This window comes from Onychomys torridus, chromosome 20, assembly GCF_903995425.1.
Source record: "Onychomys torridus chromosome 20, mOncTor1.1, whole genome shotgun sequence".
NCBI classification, from domain to species: Eukaryota; Metazoa; Chordata; class Mammalia; order Rodentia; family Cricetidae; genus Onychomys; species Onychomys torridus.
In genome coordinates this window covers 7,274,564-7,292,766 of record NC_050462.1, presented here as the reverse complement: position 1 = coordinate 7,292,766, position 18,203 = coordinate 7,274,564, and the positions used below count along the sequence as shown (strand labels likewise).

The following is an 18,203-nucleotide window of genomic DNA, read 5'->3' as shown; positions in this document are numbered from 1 at the left end:
TTATTGCAGACCTCCAAAACCACGGAGGGGGAGGTGCGGTGTGGAGTTCCTCCCGGGAAGAGCCGGGGCCCTGCCCTCCGGTGTGGACAAACATGTCAGAAAAGCCAGCTTTCACAGGAATCTAAGAGCTGTGTGAGGTCTCTAGAAGCAACACGGTGAGCATACAGCTTCCGACTACACTCAAGACTCTGGCCTGCATTTTCATTCTCTGTGCTTGGCTGGCCTCTTCTTCCAGGAGTCAGTGTGTTCCTGGGACACCGGAACTTAGCATCCCCAAAGGAACGTACACATGACACACTACTTCAGATACTACCTTTGGATCCTTGGAACCAGCACAGAGGAAAGGCTGCTGGTCACCAGCTACAGACCAGGAAGGGCCCAGAAAACTAAGCCATTAGACAGAAGCTATCTTAGAACGCTATCATAAGGATCCTCAACCATGAGTGGGGGCCACCTAGTCTGTCCCCAGGTTAAAGGACAATTTTAGCACTCTTGTACTGACCCCAACTTTTCCTCTTCTCCTCTCAAAGCTCCGGAGGCAGGAGGATATGACATAAGACATGGCTGAGACTTGTACTGGATGGCAGAGAATTCTGCAAAATCCAGCTGCAATTTTAAATGCACCAATTAGCTTTATTCCAAGAGATGCCACCAGGCAGCCTGGCGTCGGTGGGGCTCTCTTATACTGCACAAGGCATCTGGAGCTACAGACCTACTTTGCTGTGTGGTATTAATCCTTGTTTTCCACCACAGTCTATCAATTTCTTAAAGCCTGACTCACATGACCTGAGAATGCTCTCTATGTGCCCATCCCACTGTTACAAAGCTAGGCGGTTACCAAGCTGTGTCCCAGATGCCTATGATTTGTGACTGGATTTCACTAAAGCATGCTCTCTCTGTATTCACAAAATACAATCAAGTCCCAGCCCACGGGCCTCACCTCCGCTTATCATTGAAGAAGTTGGGCTTCTCGGCCTGAACTATGACCACATCGAACAGATCCCTCCAGTCCTTCCCCACGATATACCGCATCCCTTTGTCTCTGGAACAAGGCAGCCAGGTGAGCTGACATTAAAGGGTCCAACTTTTTACATTTCTTTCCAGTGCTAAGACGAATGAATGGCATTTGAGCCATGAGCCAGCCGCTGGCGAGGGGATGGAACTTACACGAAGCTGCTGGGGCTGTTGGTGATGAGGAACATCTTCTTGCCGTGGGCAGCCAGCTTAGCCAGCACCGCACGGGTCTGCTCGGCATAACAGATGTACTTCTCTAAGAATGAGAGAAAAGTTCACATGGTCAGAAGGAAATAAGGCACTTACAAGGTGGGCTCCTGGGCTAAGCAGTGTCCTGAGCACAGTGGGGAAACTCAAGTACCAAGGAAGATTGGTTAGGGGAAGCATATGAGTGCTCAGTGTATGGGAAACGTGCCCCCGCAACACACACATGCATACATACATAACCAAGGATAGTGTGATGCAGCGGCCATCGCCTCTCTTAGCATTAGGCTGACAGACACCAAGTTCTAGAACTTGGAGAATGTGGAGGAGACACCTTCACTGCCAGGATCAGGGTCCTTAAACAAAACCCAGGAGACACCTGTGGGCCCTGTTCAGCTCCTGGGGTGTGATGTTTAAATGCTCACACAGCAGTACAGCAAATGCTGCTGAGTACGTACCAATATCCGCTTCAATTGCTCGGTACATTATTCCTTTGATGTGGACATCCCTTATGGAGTCCTGTCAAAAGGGAGATTTGTCATCAGTGAGAAGGGAGCTGGAGTTTGTCCCGATGAACAGCATCGGTGCCTTCTGTCTTAGGAGCCTGCCGACCCAAGCGCCACACATCTCAACACTAGCCCCATTCAGCCCAGGTGGCACTTTAGGAAAAGCTTGCGTTTCCACGGTGACAGAGACTGTGGCCAATGCAATTTCTAAAAGCCTCATTTTAAAAACACCATTTGAGTATTTCTGAACAAAGTCCCCCATGACAAAAAGTAGTTTACATGCAGGATGGTGAACACAGACGGCAGCCAGCCTCCAGGAAGGGGCTCCCTGTCCGATCTTTGTGCCCTTCCTTCCCGTCTCTAGATGCCAACAGTTCTGTAGGGCAAGAGGCAAAGGCAGAGGGACAAGAAAGACACCTCCTCTCTGGATGCCACCAACAGGGCAAGAAACTGCCCAAGCCACTGTCACCAGCAGCAACAGGTCCAACTGGCAAATGTAAGGAAAAGGAAGACAGAAAGTCCACTGTAGGCGCAGGGCTGTGCCAGCACACCCTGCTTGCTGTCACTGCAGAGTTCCACTGCCAGGTTGGGGACTGTGTAGCAGGCCCCATGTAGACTCTTGAAGGGCCTCGGAAACTTTCTGGTACCAGGAACTGGGGTGGACGTCTTACACTGTTGGTGGACTGCTGCCCACCAGAGTGGGTCACTCTGGACTAGAATCTTAATCTCAATTACCTTCAGTATGAGCCTGTTCTAATTTCACACGACACAGAAGGCAATGGTTAAATGCAAGCCAACCTGCCTGGATTGAAAATCTAGGCTCTGCTACCTACTAGTTGTGTGGCCTTGGGTAAGACACTCAAGCTCTCTGTGCCTCACTGTCCTTCAGCGGGAGTAATGGTAATAGCAGTGCTTGCCTCCAGGCACCAACGCAAAGATTTCATGAGCTGATATGAAACACTCAAAGCAGAGCCTAGAACTTTATAAACTCTACGCAAGTGCTTGCTGTCCATGGTAAAAGTCAACCGTCACATGAACATTTCTCCTTTGTTACAAATGAGTCTTGAATAGAGCATGTCTGAATGCACAAAAGGAGAATTAAACACTAAACATTCAAACAGCCCAATTCTATCAAAGTGATGCTGAGAAACTACAATACGTCCTTCAACTCTAAAACTGAGAAATCAGGACAATCAAAATTTTACTTTGGATGTGGGAACTAGAAAGATGGCTCACTGGTTAAGAACACTGGTTGCTCCCCCAGGAGGCCAGGGTTTAATTCCTAACACCCATGTCGTGGCTCACAACAGACTAGGGTACCAGGCACAGACATACATGCAGACAAACCACCCATACACAGAAAAAATTAAAAAAAGAAAAAAATGTGTGTGTGTGTGTGTGTGTGTGTGTGTGTGTGTGTGTGTGAGAGATATGATAGCATATGCCTTTAATCCTGGCACTAAAGGAGGCAAACACTAAGCAGGTCTTTGTGAGTTCGAAGCCAGCCTGATCTACATAACAAATTCCAGGACAGCCAGGGCTACATAGAGAGACCCTGTTTTTTGTTTGTTTGTTTGTTTGTTTGTTTGTTTGAATTTACACTGGCCCTGAGCATACAGTAAAAGTATTGTGGTATAGAAACATAGATCTTTAAAAATATAAGAATGCTAATATTTTCTCCGATGGAGTCTCACCGGGTGTATAACCCACACTTACGGACAGGCCCCATGCCCAGCAGAGATGACCAACACAAAGTAAACGCAATGTTGTTGCTGCAGACTTCTTGTCTCACGTTGCTTTGTTTGGGAGCTTTTTTTTTTAAATGGTTTTTTGCATGTAAATTATGGTTTCTGATCTTGTGTTTAATGTATTTTGGTTGTGTGCATGTGTTTCTTGTATTTTTTTCTTTGTTTTTATTTTTTAATTCTGTTTTGTTGCTGTTACTGTTTGTTTGTCTCTAAAGAGACAAAATAAAGGAAGACTTGGGGGTGGGGAGGAGGGAGGACCTGGAGTGGGAGGAGGGAGGATCTGGAGGAGTAGGGAGTAGGGAAGATCTGGAGGAGTGGGGAGGAGGGAGGATCTGGAGGAGTGGGAGGAGGGAGGATCTGGAGGAGTGGGGAGGAGGGAGGATCTGGAGGAGTGGGGAGGAGGGAGGATCTGGAGGAGTGGGGAGGAGGGAGGATCTGGAGGAGTGGGGAGGAGGGAGGATGTTGGGGAGTGGGGAGGAGGGAGGATCTGGAGGAGTGGGGAGGAGGAAGGATGTTGGGGAGTGGGGAGGAGGGAGGATCTGGAGGAGTTGGGGAGTGGGGAGGAGGATCTGGGGGAGTTGGGGAGTGGGAAACAATGATCAGAATATATTATATGAAAAAAAATTTCCATTAGAAGAAAATAGTGGCACAAGTCTACAATCCCAGCAGTCAGCATGCAGATGCAAGCAGATCTCTGTGGGCTCAAGATTAGCATGGACTACATAGCAAGTTCCAGGCCAGCCTCCAAAAACAAACAAACAAATAAATGTGGCTATAGATAGATACATTATACATAAATGTGACTATGAACACACACTAAAATATACAAACTTATAAAACGTGTACATATGCATCTAACTGTTTGCATCTGTCTGTAGCTCTCCAGTGGGATTCTGACATGGTTTCTGCAGGCCTAGGTGAGCCATGGATATGCCAAATAGATGGGTATGAGGAATATTAACCAATTAACCTATTAACCAATTTCTCCCTACCCCCACCCCCCCCCCCGGGCATTTTCATGGGGCACAGTGTACACCAAAGCACACTGCATCCCATAAACGTGTGCAATAATGATCTGGCATTTGGAAAATAAGTATTTAAGAAGGGCTCCCTCTAGATGACATCAGCTTCACTGCTGGAAGCATGGGGCATGGACAGTGGCTTCTCCTGTGTGAAGAGGCGTACCCTCCTTGTGGGCAGGCTCAGGGTAGGACAGTATGCAGGACTGTCAGAGGATTAGAAGTCCAGGTCACAGCAGGCACCACCTGTGATAGAGCACACTGCCCTGGTTATTCTGAGACAGCAGTGTCCCTTTATGACTTCTACAGTCAATCACAGAGACCAGTGACCCCAGAGAAGGACTACTTGACCCCCCACCTGGACACAGCTAGGAAGACACAGAGCTACAGCCTGAACTCACCCTGGCTTCTGCCCTCACCTTGACATCTTTGTACAGGTGCACCGGCTCATAGTCAATGTTGTTCTTTAGGAAGTGCTCATTCACACAGGACAGCAGGGTCATCTCAGGCAGGGAGAAGATGTCCATGAACTGTTTCATGGTGTTCCCGTGAGAACTCTGCAGATGGAAGGCAGGCTTAGCAATACAGACCCTATCTCACAAGCTGACAAGCAGCAAGAGATGGCCAGGAAGCCAGGGGCTCCAGGAATCCACACTTGGGTCCTGTGCACAGAGGGACCTTCGAGAAAGTAACATGCTCCCTAGTTCCTGGGTCTCAGCAGGAGCTAATCTTACCAAGTATGCCTGCCTGGGGGCCGGACTCCCTCCCTATTTCCTTCCCTCCCACCTTCCCATGCTAACATCACTCCCCACTCCCTCTCCGGAGGTCACAGAGGTGAGAAAAGCCAGGATCATGCCCAGCAAAGGAAGCTGAGCAGACCTCAGTCCCAGAATGCTTCTGCCCATCTTAGGGCAGCCACAGCCGCTCCTCTGCAACCCCCAGGGACTTAGACCAAACAGCAGAGCCACACCTGAGGGCTGTGGTGACAAAAGGGTGCCTGAGAAGGTGGAAAGGGCCTCCGTCAGAGAGGGAGAAAATCACCAAGAGCCAACAGTGGCTCACTCTCTGATCTACACTCTCTCAAGACCCGATCTCAGGGTCCCATCAAAACACACACACACACACACACACACACACACACACACACACACACACACACACACACACGGTAGGCGAGACCAATAGTTAAGTCTCTTTAGCTACAAGTGTCCCCACCTCAAAATGCATGTGCTCAAGGCTTGGCTCTTACCAGCCATTAGATCACAGGCTGCTAACTGCATCAGTAGATTAATCTTTTGATTAACTCAGCTGACTGACTACTAAGAAGTAGGGCCCAGTTGTAGGAAGCAGATATATGTCAGCCCCCAAACCCTTATCTTTCTCCTCTCTCTGCTTCCCCATCCCTCACCCACCCTTCTAAATGATGCTCTGCTTCACCATAGACCCAGAAGCATCACAGCCATGATCTCTGAAACCACAGACCCAGAAGCATCACAGCCATGATCTCTGAAACCACAGACCCAGAAGCATCACAGCCGTGATCTCTGAAAACAGAAGCCAAGCTAAGTCCTTCCTCTCTAAGATGTTTTCCCAGCCACTAAACTGCCAAAGGAGAAAAGCGGCTGCTTCTGATGACCCAGTGGTCCACCTTACCTTTCCATAAAAGTCACTCATCTGCTCCAAGGGCACGTGGGATCCCTCGTACATTTCAATGACTTCTTCATCGGGGACAACACTGAGACCTCTGGAAAAAAAAATACAGATGGTGTTCAACTAGAGAGGGTGACTTCTGACTTCTCTACTGATGGAGTTTTTCCACTCGGGCAGGAGACCTGTTGGAGGCCAAGAATGACACAGCAGCAGCTCCAGCCAGCGGGCAGGAAGTTACAGTGAGGCCTCCGTCGGTAACAAGAACCAGATTTACAACTAATCCTACATGACACCTCCAACGTGCAGAACAGAATTTCACCTGGGCATCCAGCTACTTGTCAGCTGTCCTAGGAGTCACTGTTCCTCCCACAGGAATGGTCACGTGCCTTCCTCAAAGTTAGCAAGGTGGAAAGCATTGTGTCAGGGTTAAATCCAGGCCCTCCAAGGCTCTCAACCCACTGCGATGCAAGGCTTCCCAAGGACTTGTTTCCGGTGGAGATTTTCACACATTTGAGCAGAGAAAATGTTTCTGGTTCTAACTCATTCCGTTACCGTCCCCCACCCTTGAGTGCTGAGGTGGAAAAGTCATGCCCTAGCACAGGACACTCCTCGAGAGGAGTGCTATATGACACTGAGAGCCAGCATCCTTCTGAGCACACCTCTATCTGCCGGCCCCAGGAACTTGCAAATATATCCAGTGCCTGCACCTCCAGGGGAAAGGTGAGCAGCTGTCTCATGCCCGTCTGAGTTGCCCATCCCAGAGGGCTGCTCTTCCTCCACCCTTCTCCAGGGTGTGAGCATGCAATCCTTGATTGTACCAAGCGGCCTGACAGTGAGACAATGTAGCTGGCGCTTTGGCCTGTGATGTTTTCCAGTCTCCACTCCCCCTACTAGGTTTAAAAGCACCACGTGTATTCGCTGACACTTTGCCTGACTAACCTGTTCCAATTCCTCCCGGCCTTTGAGAACAAAAAACACCACTGTGCTCCAGCAATCAGATAAGACCTTGTAACAAACCAGATCAGTCTAGACTGACCTTGGAGAACAGCTCTTGCAAAGTAGCCATCCACAGAAACATACAAGGAAAGAAAGCAAGCAAAATCATGAAGGGATGGATCTGATGAGGTGAGGATCGGACATACATACATACATACACACACAGGAGAGACAGACACACACACACACACACACCAGGAAACCCACAGCTTTGGGAACACCCCGCCTCCCCCAGAGAGGCACACAATACCACCCTGGTGAGAGGACTCCACAGCTAACAGTCCTTTCTCCTTGAACACTCCATCTGGCTCCTCCTGCTGAGTACGACCTGGCCCTTACACAATGGATATCTACACATAAATAAAATGGACAACAGGAGAGGGTGGGTGGGGCTGAGGACCCAATGGGAAGGACCTGGAATGGGGCTGGGAGGGAGAAACAGGACAGACTACAGTAGCCATAGGTGGGGACAGGAATTGGGGGGGGGGGGGGGGAATGTCCCAGAATCAAGGAGAGGGGGAGGAGCATGAGACGGGCCAAGCCAACCTACGGCTACTTTCACCCAGCTCACCCACTCCTATCAGTGGACCTCAGGACTGTGAACAGAGAACAGAACTTGAGAACAGAGCAATGCATTTGTGTTAGTTTTCAGTTCCTTGAAACTAAGAGTCTTAACAAATACAGTCAGAGTTGAAAGGTTGAACAAAAACTTAAAACCTAGCCCTGTGCCTAAGGCTTCAACTTCCTTCTACAAACAGTAGGCAGCCATGGGGGGGGGGGGGGGGGAGGGTGCTGATAGTGATGTCCAGGAGAGAAGGGGCATGGGTCCGTGAGGCCAGGAAGAAGACAGAGATGTAGAGACAAAAGAAAAGATCTGGTGAGGACTTTCAGAACACTGGTGAGCCTGACTTCTGTGACGGTTAATCTGGCTCTGATCCCTGGAAACAACTGCACAAAGTTGTCCCCTGACCACGCCTGTCCTGAGACAAGCAGCCACACTGGACAGAACAAGAGAGTCCATTTTTAAAAAAAGAAAAAAACGTATTTAAGTTATTGGAAAACAATCACATTTGACACATGACATTTTGAGAAAACAGAGACACCGGGGCAGAAAAAGAAGCAAATAGAAATGAAGTTATTAAGTTTACGGGAGACAGCAGACACTGTCCAAGGAAGGAAATCGGGGTGCACATCTCTGCTTACGAGTCCACAGGGGGGACCTACAGGGTCTGCATAAGGATAACTACTGTAACCATCAGCCGAGGCCCAAAGAGGGCGGAAGACCATGACTGGAGCAGACAGGGGCAATGTCCATATCTAAGCAATCCAGAAGGAGGACCACACTGTCCAGGGATTATGTGTGCATGCATGTATACATACGCAGACTGAAAACCTACAAAATTCTGAAGATCCCACGGTGCTGGGGTGGGGAAGGAGAGGTACAGGGCTGCTGGCCCTGCACTTTCACGGTGTTCCAAGTCTACTGCACACCTGTCTTTCTTAGAAAGAAAATTACCACAGAGTCTATGAGACAACAATCCAAACTATAGCGCACACACATGCCTTTTAAAGCATAAGAACATACAGACCACTCCCTTGAACCCTCCCCAACAGAAAATGTCAACAGCCAAAACCCTGCATTTTAAGTCAGGGACTTCTACCTAAACAAAGTACTTCTATGAGTTCTAATAAAGAAGAAAAAGAGTCAATATCTGACTCTCTAATCCTCACAGAGAGAATGAGCTGCTCCCTCACCCCAGCAGCCCCACCCCCCAGCCTCCTCCCAGGACCCTCCCTCGGTATCCCACCAGCCTCTTCCGGTGGCTCCCCATGACCTGAGGGCACACATGCCCTCCACCACCTGCCACTCTGGGCTGTAGGTGCACCCCTGCGTGGCCTCTCACCCACCCAAGCTCCTGAAGGCATCCCTACAGCCAAACCCTCAGCACTAGCAGGACTCAGCGTGTATTCCTGAACAAGTGAGTGAGTGAAGGACCGGTGATCCACACCCGGCCACTTCCCTCATTCTTGGTCAGTTAGCTGGGCCAGAAAGGCGACGCCTCTGGGTTCCACCTGTGAGCAAGATGACACTTTCTCTTACCTGTAGACGGTTCCCATCTGGATGTAATGAAAAGCATCGATCTTCATCAATATTGCCTTTTAAAACAAACATGTGCATACAGGTGAACAATTTGCATACAAAAATGAACAATGAAAGGGTTGTTATAAATCCTATTGATATTATTTTTCCCTAACACAGTGGTTCTCAACCCTCCTAATGCTGTGACCCTTTACCACAGTTCCTCATGGTGTGGTGACCCCCAACCATAAAATTATTTTCATTGCTACTTCATAACTGTAATTTTGCTACTGCTATGAACTGTAATATAATATCTGTGTTTCCCATGGTCTTAGGCGACCTCTGTGAAAGGATTGTTCAACCCCCAAAGGGGTCACGGCCCACAGGTTGAGAACCGCCGCGTGCAGTTTCCAAAAAGCCTTGCTTATTAAGTGAGGTGCCTTTTAAGGAATTGGCATATGAGCAAAAGAAAAAGGAAGACAAGCGTGGCAGCTGCCTCCTCCCAGACCAACATCACTACCAGCATTAACTGGCACTCCCAAACAGCACCTGGGATGCGCGCCTTCCTAATGCCCCCCTCTTCACCTGGCTCTCCTCCACTCCGAACCATTTACCAGGGAAAGCACCAGTAGTTGCATGAATCAGCACTTTATTTCCAAACACCCAGAAACTGCAGAAAACTAGGAGCTCAAACTCACCCGCTGGACGTCGTAATGGAGTCCACGGATGGCGAAGTTTGGGTCATACTCATACTTCCTGATCTCCACAGGATACTGAGAGAGAGGAGAGGACACACGGCTGAGCTAAAGATGGAGGAACAGGACGGGCATGGGGTGGGTGCACTCCTGGGATCGAAGCACTTAGGAAGCTGAGGCAGAGGATCAGGAGTTCAAGGTTATTCTCAGCTACACACTGAATTCAAGGATAGCCTGGGCTACCTGAATCCTTGTCTTTAAAAAAAGGAAAGTTAAAGAGGGCAGTAAGTTCAGGACAGGCACAGATCCACCCTGTACAAAGGCTCGGGAGGCGTTACACTCTGGGGAGATAGCAACTCCAATAGGGACAGACCACATGGTCCTCTGTTTCTCCATCCTGCCCTGGGCCCTATTTGTCCAGGCTGAGATTAGACCACATCCCCTTGATCCCACTTCACACCTAACACCATCATGTAGAGCTCTACAATGGCCAACCTCAACTGTTAACCTACCCATGGAAACAAACCTCTGGATGTGTCTGAGGAGCTTCCAGATTGGGTAAGGAGGATCAAAGACCACTCTGAATATGGACAGCACCATTCCATAGTGCTGCATGAAGAGAGAAAGGGAACTGGGCACCAGCATTTCCTGCGGCTGCCTGACTACAGATGCAAGGTGACCAGTCCTCCTGGTCCTGCTGCAAAGACCCCTCCACTGTGATGGACTGTGCCCTCAGACTGTGAGCCAAAATAACCCCGCTCCCCGCTCTTTGTCAGCTACTCTGTCTCAGCTTCACACTGCTGCAGCCAGGTTTCCTTGACATCCAGAGGAGCTCTGTGCAGGCGGGGCCTCCATACAACTGCCACTATTGTTACTGTTGCAACCGGACTGCGCTGGCTGGGGAACGAACCCACAGCTACTGTCCCAGGGAACTTTCTCAGCCTGGGGCTCCCATCCACTTCCACTGTTGTGAGAACACCCGGAGCTTTTGGAGACAGCCTGGTCTCTGCTGTTTCCTAATTATACAGCCTTGCTCACGTTATACAAAAATTTCAGTCCCTCCTCTACAGTGCATGAGATTCCAGGCACTTCCTTCCCTCAGACCCAGAACTGAGAGCACCCACCTGCCAGCTTCCGCTGCCTGGAGGTGCTGCCATGCCCATTTTACAGAAATAAGAGCTGGACAGGCATGAAGACCCCCAGTGAGCCTGCCAAGCCACACTGCTGCCGTCTTCCTGGAACCACCAGGCACCGCCTGCCTGAAGGCACATGGCAAGTTTTCAAGTCAGGCTGCACAACACACTGACTTGAATGTCACATTTGGGCTCATTTATCTTACACCCGTGTGTGTGCCAAGAAATCCCCAACCTGATATTTCTCCTCGTGGGTGTTCTCAAGACTTCTGAACACCATGTACAGTTCTGCATATTTATTGAGATACTTGCCAATGCCCACACTAAAGCAGCCATGGTGATATCGCTCACTGAATGAAGGCCAGAACTGCAGCCCCTGCCTCTGAAGCCTCCACTAGCCTGGGGGTGGGGACAGGAAATCGTGTCTGGAGTCATGAGCATCCCTCAGCTGTGCTGGCTAGCCTCACTGCCCAGCACGAGGGGGACAGCCCCTCCTGCCTGCTTATGGCTCGGAGTCTGAGGATCAGAGTCAAGGAACTTGTCCGGGGTCACAAAGCTGCACACTTGTTGAGCCAGCACCAGAACCCGGATCTGTGTCACATCCAGGTCCACCCCTGACCCACTTAGACCGTTCTGAATCCCCCTAGAACTCCCGTCTTAGTTAGGGTTTCTCTTGCTACATAAAACACCATGACCAAAAGCCACTTGGAGAGGAAAGGGTTTATTCCAGCTTCTAACTCTCAGGTCATGCTCCACTGCTGAGAGAAGTGAGGGCAGGAACTGAAGTGGAGGCCATGAGGGATGCTGCTTACCTCATAGCTTGCTCAGCTTGTTTTGTTATAGCACCCAGGGCCACGTGCCCAGAGGTAGAACCCAAATCAATAAGCTGGGCCCTCCACACCACTAAGACAGTGCCCTGCAGACTTGCCTACAGACAACCTGATAGAGGCATGTGCTTAACTGAGTTGCCTCTTCCCAGATAACTCCGGCTGTGTCAAGTTGACGAAAAAACGAACCAGGACAGCTCCTCTCCTGGAAGCCTATGCTCTCCTGTGACAGCAACAGCTACCAACTCAAAGGCTCAGCAAGTTGGCTAGAAGTGTTTCCAACTGGTCAAAAGACAAGAGTCCATGGCCTTGAGGACATACAGACACATCGGAGCCTCAAGAGGACAATGGCTTCAGGAAGAACATGAGCATCCTGATAAAGTCCAAAGTGTCCCCTGTACAGAACAGCCCTGGCAACATTACTACCTCAGTGCAACAAAGGACTCGAGTGTCCCCCTATGCATGGGTAATTCCTACAGCCCTGGAGCCAGGCTGTGTCCCACCTTTGTGGCTAACTGCAGCTCTCTGAATGGCTAATGATTTCTACAATGCAACCGAGAGCTTCAGAATGCCTGTAAAGGGTCTGGCTTTGCAAAGCTTTTAGTCTGGGATTTCACGGAGCCTGGATTATGAGTCTAACTGAGAACAAAGCTCTTTCAAAACCTCCCAAAACAGGAAGCAAAGACAGTACAGCCTCCACTGTGTGCCAGCCCCAAACAAAGCCTGGTGCTCTCATCCACCCCGCACAGTTCACACACCTGCATAGCAAGCCTTTGTTGAGCATATACTTTGTGTCGAGTACTGTGCCAGGGACAGAGCATGCTGCAGAGAACACCACTGACCGTGTCTGTTCTAAGGAAGTCCACTCTATCCTGGCAGCCATGCCACAAACAAGCAAACTCATGGAGCACAATGCCTCACAATGACCCATGCTACAAAGAGAGCTCAGAGTGAGGGCCAGACAGCTGACAGGAAACAGCGGCAAGCCCTGTGTAATCTGGGGGCAAGCGAGGAAGGAGGCCGAAGGTAACACTGTCAGGCCTATTAAAAACGCATTTTCAGGAATGGACAGATAGCTCTCACATGTATTTATCTTAAAATAAATAAAAGTTCAAAGGAAGGAAACTGGGGAGATGGGTCTGGTTCAGTTGTTCCCAGCACCTACATCCAGTGACTCCGACCACCTATAGCTCCAGCTCCAGGGGAATCCAGTGCCCTCTCTTGCCTCCCTGGACACCCACTCACACGTGCAGAGATACGCAGATACGTATAAATCAAAAAACAAAACATCTTTTTTAAAAAAGACTCACTTGCTATCGTGTGAAGAACAAACCTAGGGGCTGAGAGGAAGGTGGCCGAGGTTCTCAGAGGTGACGACTGCTCGGGAGGGCAGTGGCTTCACGAGAGAGAAGAAGCATGTGGGAGCCGGGGGCCCATGGTGGTGAACACCTTTAATCCCAGGCAGGCGGATCTCTGTGAGTTCGAGGCCAGCCTGGTCTACAGAGTGAGTTCCAGGAGAGCCAGGGCTGCACAGGGAAACCCTTGGGGAGGGGGGGGGGGCGGCACAGGGTCAGATCACACAGACCAGTAGAGCGCTCATAGCCACAGAGTGACTTCCACCCTGGAGGACAGCATGGACAGGGCTGTGCGGTGGACAAGTCTAAACATCCATCCCTCAGAGTGGATCAAGGTCACTGCCCAGTGGCATGTCTCCTGTGGTGATGACTGTTCCACTTGACCTCTGAACCCTTCCCCTCAAAACCCAGGATCCAGGCCCACCCTGAGGAAAACCAACAATCCAACACAGGAGACACATCCTGCAGAGCCCTCAGTGATGCGCCACACTGTGCCAAGCAAGAGTGTCAGAGAAGGCAATAGGGTCAATGAACTGTGGGCTCTTGCCCGGTGCTCTACCACAGGTGGACACCAGAAAGGGTTTCCACGTCAGTATCAAATCTTCCATGCGACAAGGTCGGCTGTAACAAAATATTAGCATTGTGGGGAACTGGACATGGGGTACAGAAAAGAACCTGGTATTATCTCCTCAGCTTTTCTATTTGCTAAGCCTTAAACAATCTTAAACTTGATAATGACAAGAGTTCTTCTAATGTCCCCATTGCTCATTAGTAGACACAGGAAATGAAAGCACTGGGTTACTTGATTTTTTTTTTTATTTCTATCTTTATGAAAAATTATTCTTGTTTTTAAAAAAAAGGTATTTTTTAAGGAGCTGAACACATTATATTTGCTTTCTGAAAGGAGGTTAAATTTCAAACTGACTGTTCTACCACTGTGCATCCCAAACGCAGATGCCTTTCCAGCCCTGTGAGCTCACGAGGTTTTGGCAGGAAGAACAGCACAGAACTAACCAACACCTCTTGGAAGAAGTGCTTCTGTGATTAGAGCAAGAGGAAAACCCGCATCTGCATCCCGGGCTCTGTTAACATGCCTGATACAATTATTATTATAATGATTCTGTTATCAAAGCAGCAAATAGATTCAGTGATCTCCAACGTAGTGGCTTGTCAATCATGATTCCACCTTCTACTTTATCCACTAGCTAGCTCTTCTCTGCTCCCAGATTTCATAAAAGTTCATAAGTTAAGGTTTTCATAGATCTTCTAATTTTCATGTCAACAGCAACAAAAACCCCAGGGCAGAAATGCATTAAAGCTCTAAAGGGCGACAGGGAGCAGTGGAGACGAAGTCTCCACCCAGACAGACCTGAATGCTGATCTGACTGTGCTTCCTGCTGCCTGTAGTCTCTAAAGCAGAGCGCAGAAGCAGGAGGGCTGTGTAGGAGGAGCGGCGGCATGGGTACTAGTTCTCCTAGGTGTCTTCTAGACACCAAATGTCTGTCACACAGCAACTCACGTAATGACCACCACAACACCCTGGGGGAGGCTCTGTTCTTAAACCTGTTTTCCAGAGACACACGGATGAGTGGATCTGGACCACAAAGGAAGCTCCCCAAGCCATCGGCTGGGGAATACATGCTTTCAGTACTCAGCCAGAAGTGGGGGATGGAACAGATAAGAAACTAGAACGGGACCCTGCGTATCACGTGACACACGCTCAGAGCATACTGCAGCTGGCCAGCACAAAGTCAGCAGCCGTGGGAGCCATCTCCAAGTACCTGCTAAGGGGCAGTACAGGTGGGCAGCAAAGGCAGAGCTACCAGTTACTCAGGGCCTATTCCCCTTGAAGAAGCACAAACGAAGAACCGCGGCTAACAAAAAGTGTTCAAACAGAAGAAAGCTGATGCTCAGGCTTAGCAACAAGACAAAAGGGTATTTTTGCCAAATGCCACTTACACATTATGGATCAGGACAACATAACTGCTTAAGTCCACTGAGAAATAAAAGCAGAAAGTAAGCTTCACCAAATGTTCAGGATCTAAACTAAAGGGAACTTTGTCCCCTCTGATCAAGTATCTAGTACCAGGGGGATGGTTTCTCCACACTGGCCACACCTCCCTTACAGTCACATCTGAGAGGGGACAAACTGCAGATTTCACAACCTCGGTTTCCAGGTTACTCACCACATCCCAGCCACCTCTGCTGGTCAACCAGACTGAAATCACACCCCTTCTGCTGTTCCCAGCTGTTCCCTGAAAAAGCTACTCCCTATCTGCTGTGCCTCCTCAGCCCTCTGCTTGGTGTCTCAGGTGGCTTCACAACTGACCTCCCAGTACCTGATCTCTCCAGAACAATGTCCATGTCACCCCCTATTACCCTGCCTGCATCCACAGCAGGCTATGGCTCGTAAGAGCCACAAATCAAGAAGAGGGAATGGATGGGCAGAAGAACTCAACAGTGACCACCCCCAAAGACAGAATGCTCCGCACACACAGAGCTTCGGAACCACGGCAAAGCCCTGGGCAGACGGGCTCTGGTTGGAGACAGAGACCACAGCCACATTTCTTGGGTAGTAAAGGGCCTTCAAAGGGCAAGCTTATAATTCCAGAATTGGAGGGCAGAGCTTGCCGACCAGATAGTCTAGCCTAGTTGGTGAGCTCCCGGCCAATCAGAGACCCTGTCTTAAGCAAGATGGACAGCACTCCTGAAGATGCCATGACACCCAAGGTTGTTCTGACTCCCACCTGAACACATACCTGCATTCATCCATGCGCCTGCACACACATGAGCATACACACATGCATGGACACACACATGTGCATACATACATACAACGAGGTTCTAGAAAATTAAGAGTCACTTGGAAAATTGGAACAGACCAAAAAACTGCTCCTTCACCCTTCAGCCACTCACTGCAGGACTGCTGTACAAGTGTAGCGCCTGGCACAATTGCACAAGGCTGTTTACCCTGCACACATCAAAGGGGTCAAGGGGAGAGAGCACAGAAAGGTCTCCGTGGACTTACCCTGTGTTCATTGATGAGAAGGTCCCGAGCAGCGTTGAAGATGAGCGTGTGGAGATGCTTGGAGTAGAACACCAGGGTGTAATCATAATCAAAGCCGTATATCTCAATGTCCGATAGGCTCATCTCGTTGTTTGAGAAAATGGCATCTGGATTCAGCAAGTTGCTCATAATGGAAGGAACCAATTCTAGGAGCCAAAAAAAAAAAAAAGAATCCGTTATCTCATGGCATAGATAGGGTTGAACGGCTTCTAAACTATAAAGGAGCAGTTTACACACCCATGTAGACTTCAGAACAGGCAGATCCAAGGCCAGGGATGCTTCAGAGGAGAGAAGGGGAGAAGGAGCAGGGGAAAGGTAGGTCCGTGGGGACAGAGAGAATGGTGGCTGTGTCGGATAGTGAGGAAGTGACTGCTACTGAATACAGAATTTCTTTCCACCTGGTAAAAATATTCTCAGTTTGATTGTGTTGATGGCCATGGCAGAATGCCTTTTATGACTATACTGAAGTCCATGGGTGGGGATCCCGGGAGTCTTCATGTGAGCTCCAAGGTATCTATCTACATGGCATCTCAATGCAACTGTCCCTGAGAAAGAACATGTGCTCCAATGTCACAGAGACTGACTATTTTTTTTTAATGTATACTGGCTACAGATTTTATAAGTATACATCGTGGAATTTAAGTACACCTCACTATCGGGAGGGAGGGAGGGAGGGAGGGAGGGAGGGAGGAAGGAAGGTAACTAACATTCGGTGTATGGGCTACCAATGCTTTTCCGAATATATCAGATAAGGCTGACCTTACTGTACACACAGGCCTGTTGGGCAGTCTCTGCAGTCCCTATTCACCACAAGTTCACATTACCTCAGACTCAGACTGCGACCTTATGCCACTACATAAAGCTTCGATATATGTATTACATGTGTAGGCCATAACCAACCAATATGACTCATTTAATTTTTTTCCTACTTAGTTAGTAGTAACACCTTTGTGGTGAGCAGAGGACTTATCAGAGGTGGGCTCACCCCCTACCGTCGGGTCGGGTCGGGTCCACTGCACACAAAAGCAGTCTTGCTCTCTGTGGCACATCTCTCCATCTGACGGACTGCTATCACTTCACTTTTAGTCTTTCTTAAAGGGATTCCAAAAATTCTTTCTACCTTACAACGTTTGTGAGTTCAAACGAACCCTTACCACAGTCCAAGCTGCAAGCTGAGGACTGCGGCTCAGAGACAGATGCATGCTTGGCATGCACATGGCCATTTGATCCCCAGCACTGAAAAAACAAATCTTAGGATGAAAGAGAGAATGTTAGTGACCTCACTTCTGCATTATGCTGGAATACTTTTCTATTTTTATCCCCTAGAAAGTAATTCACCTTTAGCCATGGGTTACTATCACCTATGCTTTTTAACAAGAGTAAATTCAGAAAGCAGGAGAGTAGCAGACAGCAGTGTCATATGCCATGTCCACACCCAGCTTCTACCTCACGACATCATTTTCAGATTGTCTGAACACGTCTGAAGACAGCATCCCGCAGCCATGCTGACAGCTTTCACAGAACATAATGGAGAATTTGTGTTTGTTTTGTGTTTGTTTTTTTTTTTTTCATTTCCTACCCCAAATGACAGAAAACAGAAAGCCTCTCGAAGTTGTCAGATGTGCTGAGACGCTGCGCTGAAGCACATGATATCTCTGTGGTCTAATGGACTGGAAAAATCAACTAACCCGTGAGATCTCGGGCTCCCTGGAGGGTCTGCAGGGCATTTCGGATCAGACACTGAGCAGTGTTTTGTAAGAGACAGAAAGGAAATACTCACGGGGGCAGCCATTAGGAGTCACTGGAGAGCAGCCTCCTGCACTAACCGTGGACAAACAGACATGAAAGGACATGTGGTTATATTCTTTTACCTTCTACTACTCCATGGATCAAACTCTGAAGGAACCAG

The 18,203-nt window shown here is 49.1% G+C and overlaps 1 protein-coding gene across 1 annotated transcript in view; it reads right to left on the bottom strand.

Moving 5' to 3' along the window:
- Nt5dc3 (5'-nucleotidase domain containing 3) overlaps positions 1–18,203 on the bottom strand; it is a 50,849-nt gene that overhangs the window by 11,982 nt on the left and 20,664 nt on the right. The window contains exons 2-9 of the mRNA XM_036169861.1: positions 16,256–16,440; positions 9,916–9,990; positions 9,239–9,294; positions 6,145–6,235; positions 4,911–5,048; positions 1,677–1,737; positions 1,168–1,270; positions 941–1,042 (exon numbers count right to left, since the gene is read on the bottom strand). Of these exons, the coding sequence (XP_036025754.1) occupies positions 941–1,042; positions 1,168–1,270; positions 1,677–1,737; positions 4,911–5,048; positions 6,145–6,235; positions 9,239–9,294; positions 9,916–9,990; positions 16,256–16,440 (811 nt within the window). The remainder of the gene's footprint in view (positions 1–940; positions 1,043–1,167; positions 1,271–1,676; positions 1,738–4,910; positions 5,049–6,144; positions 6,236–9,238; positions 9,295–9,915; positions 9,991–16,255; positions 16,441–18,203) is intronic.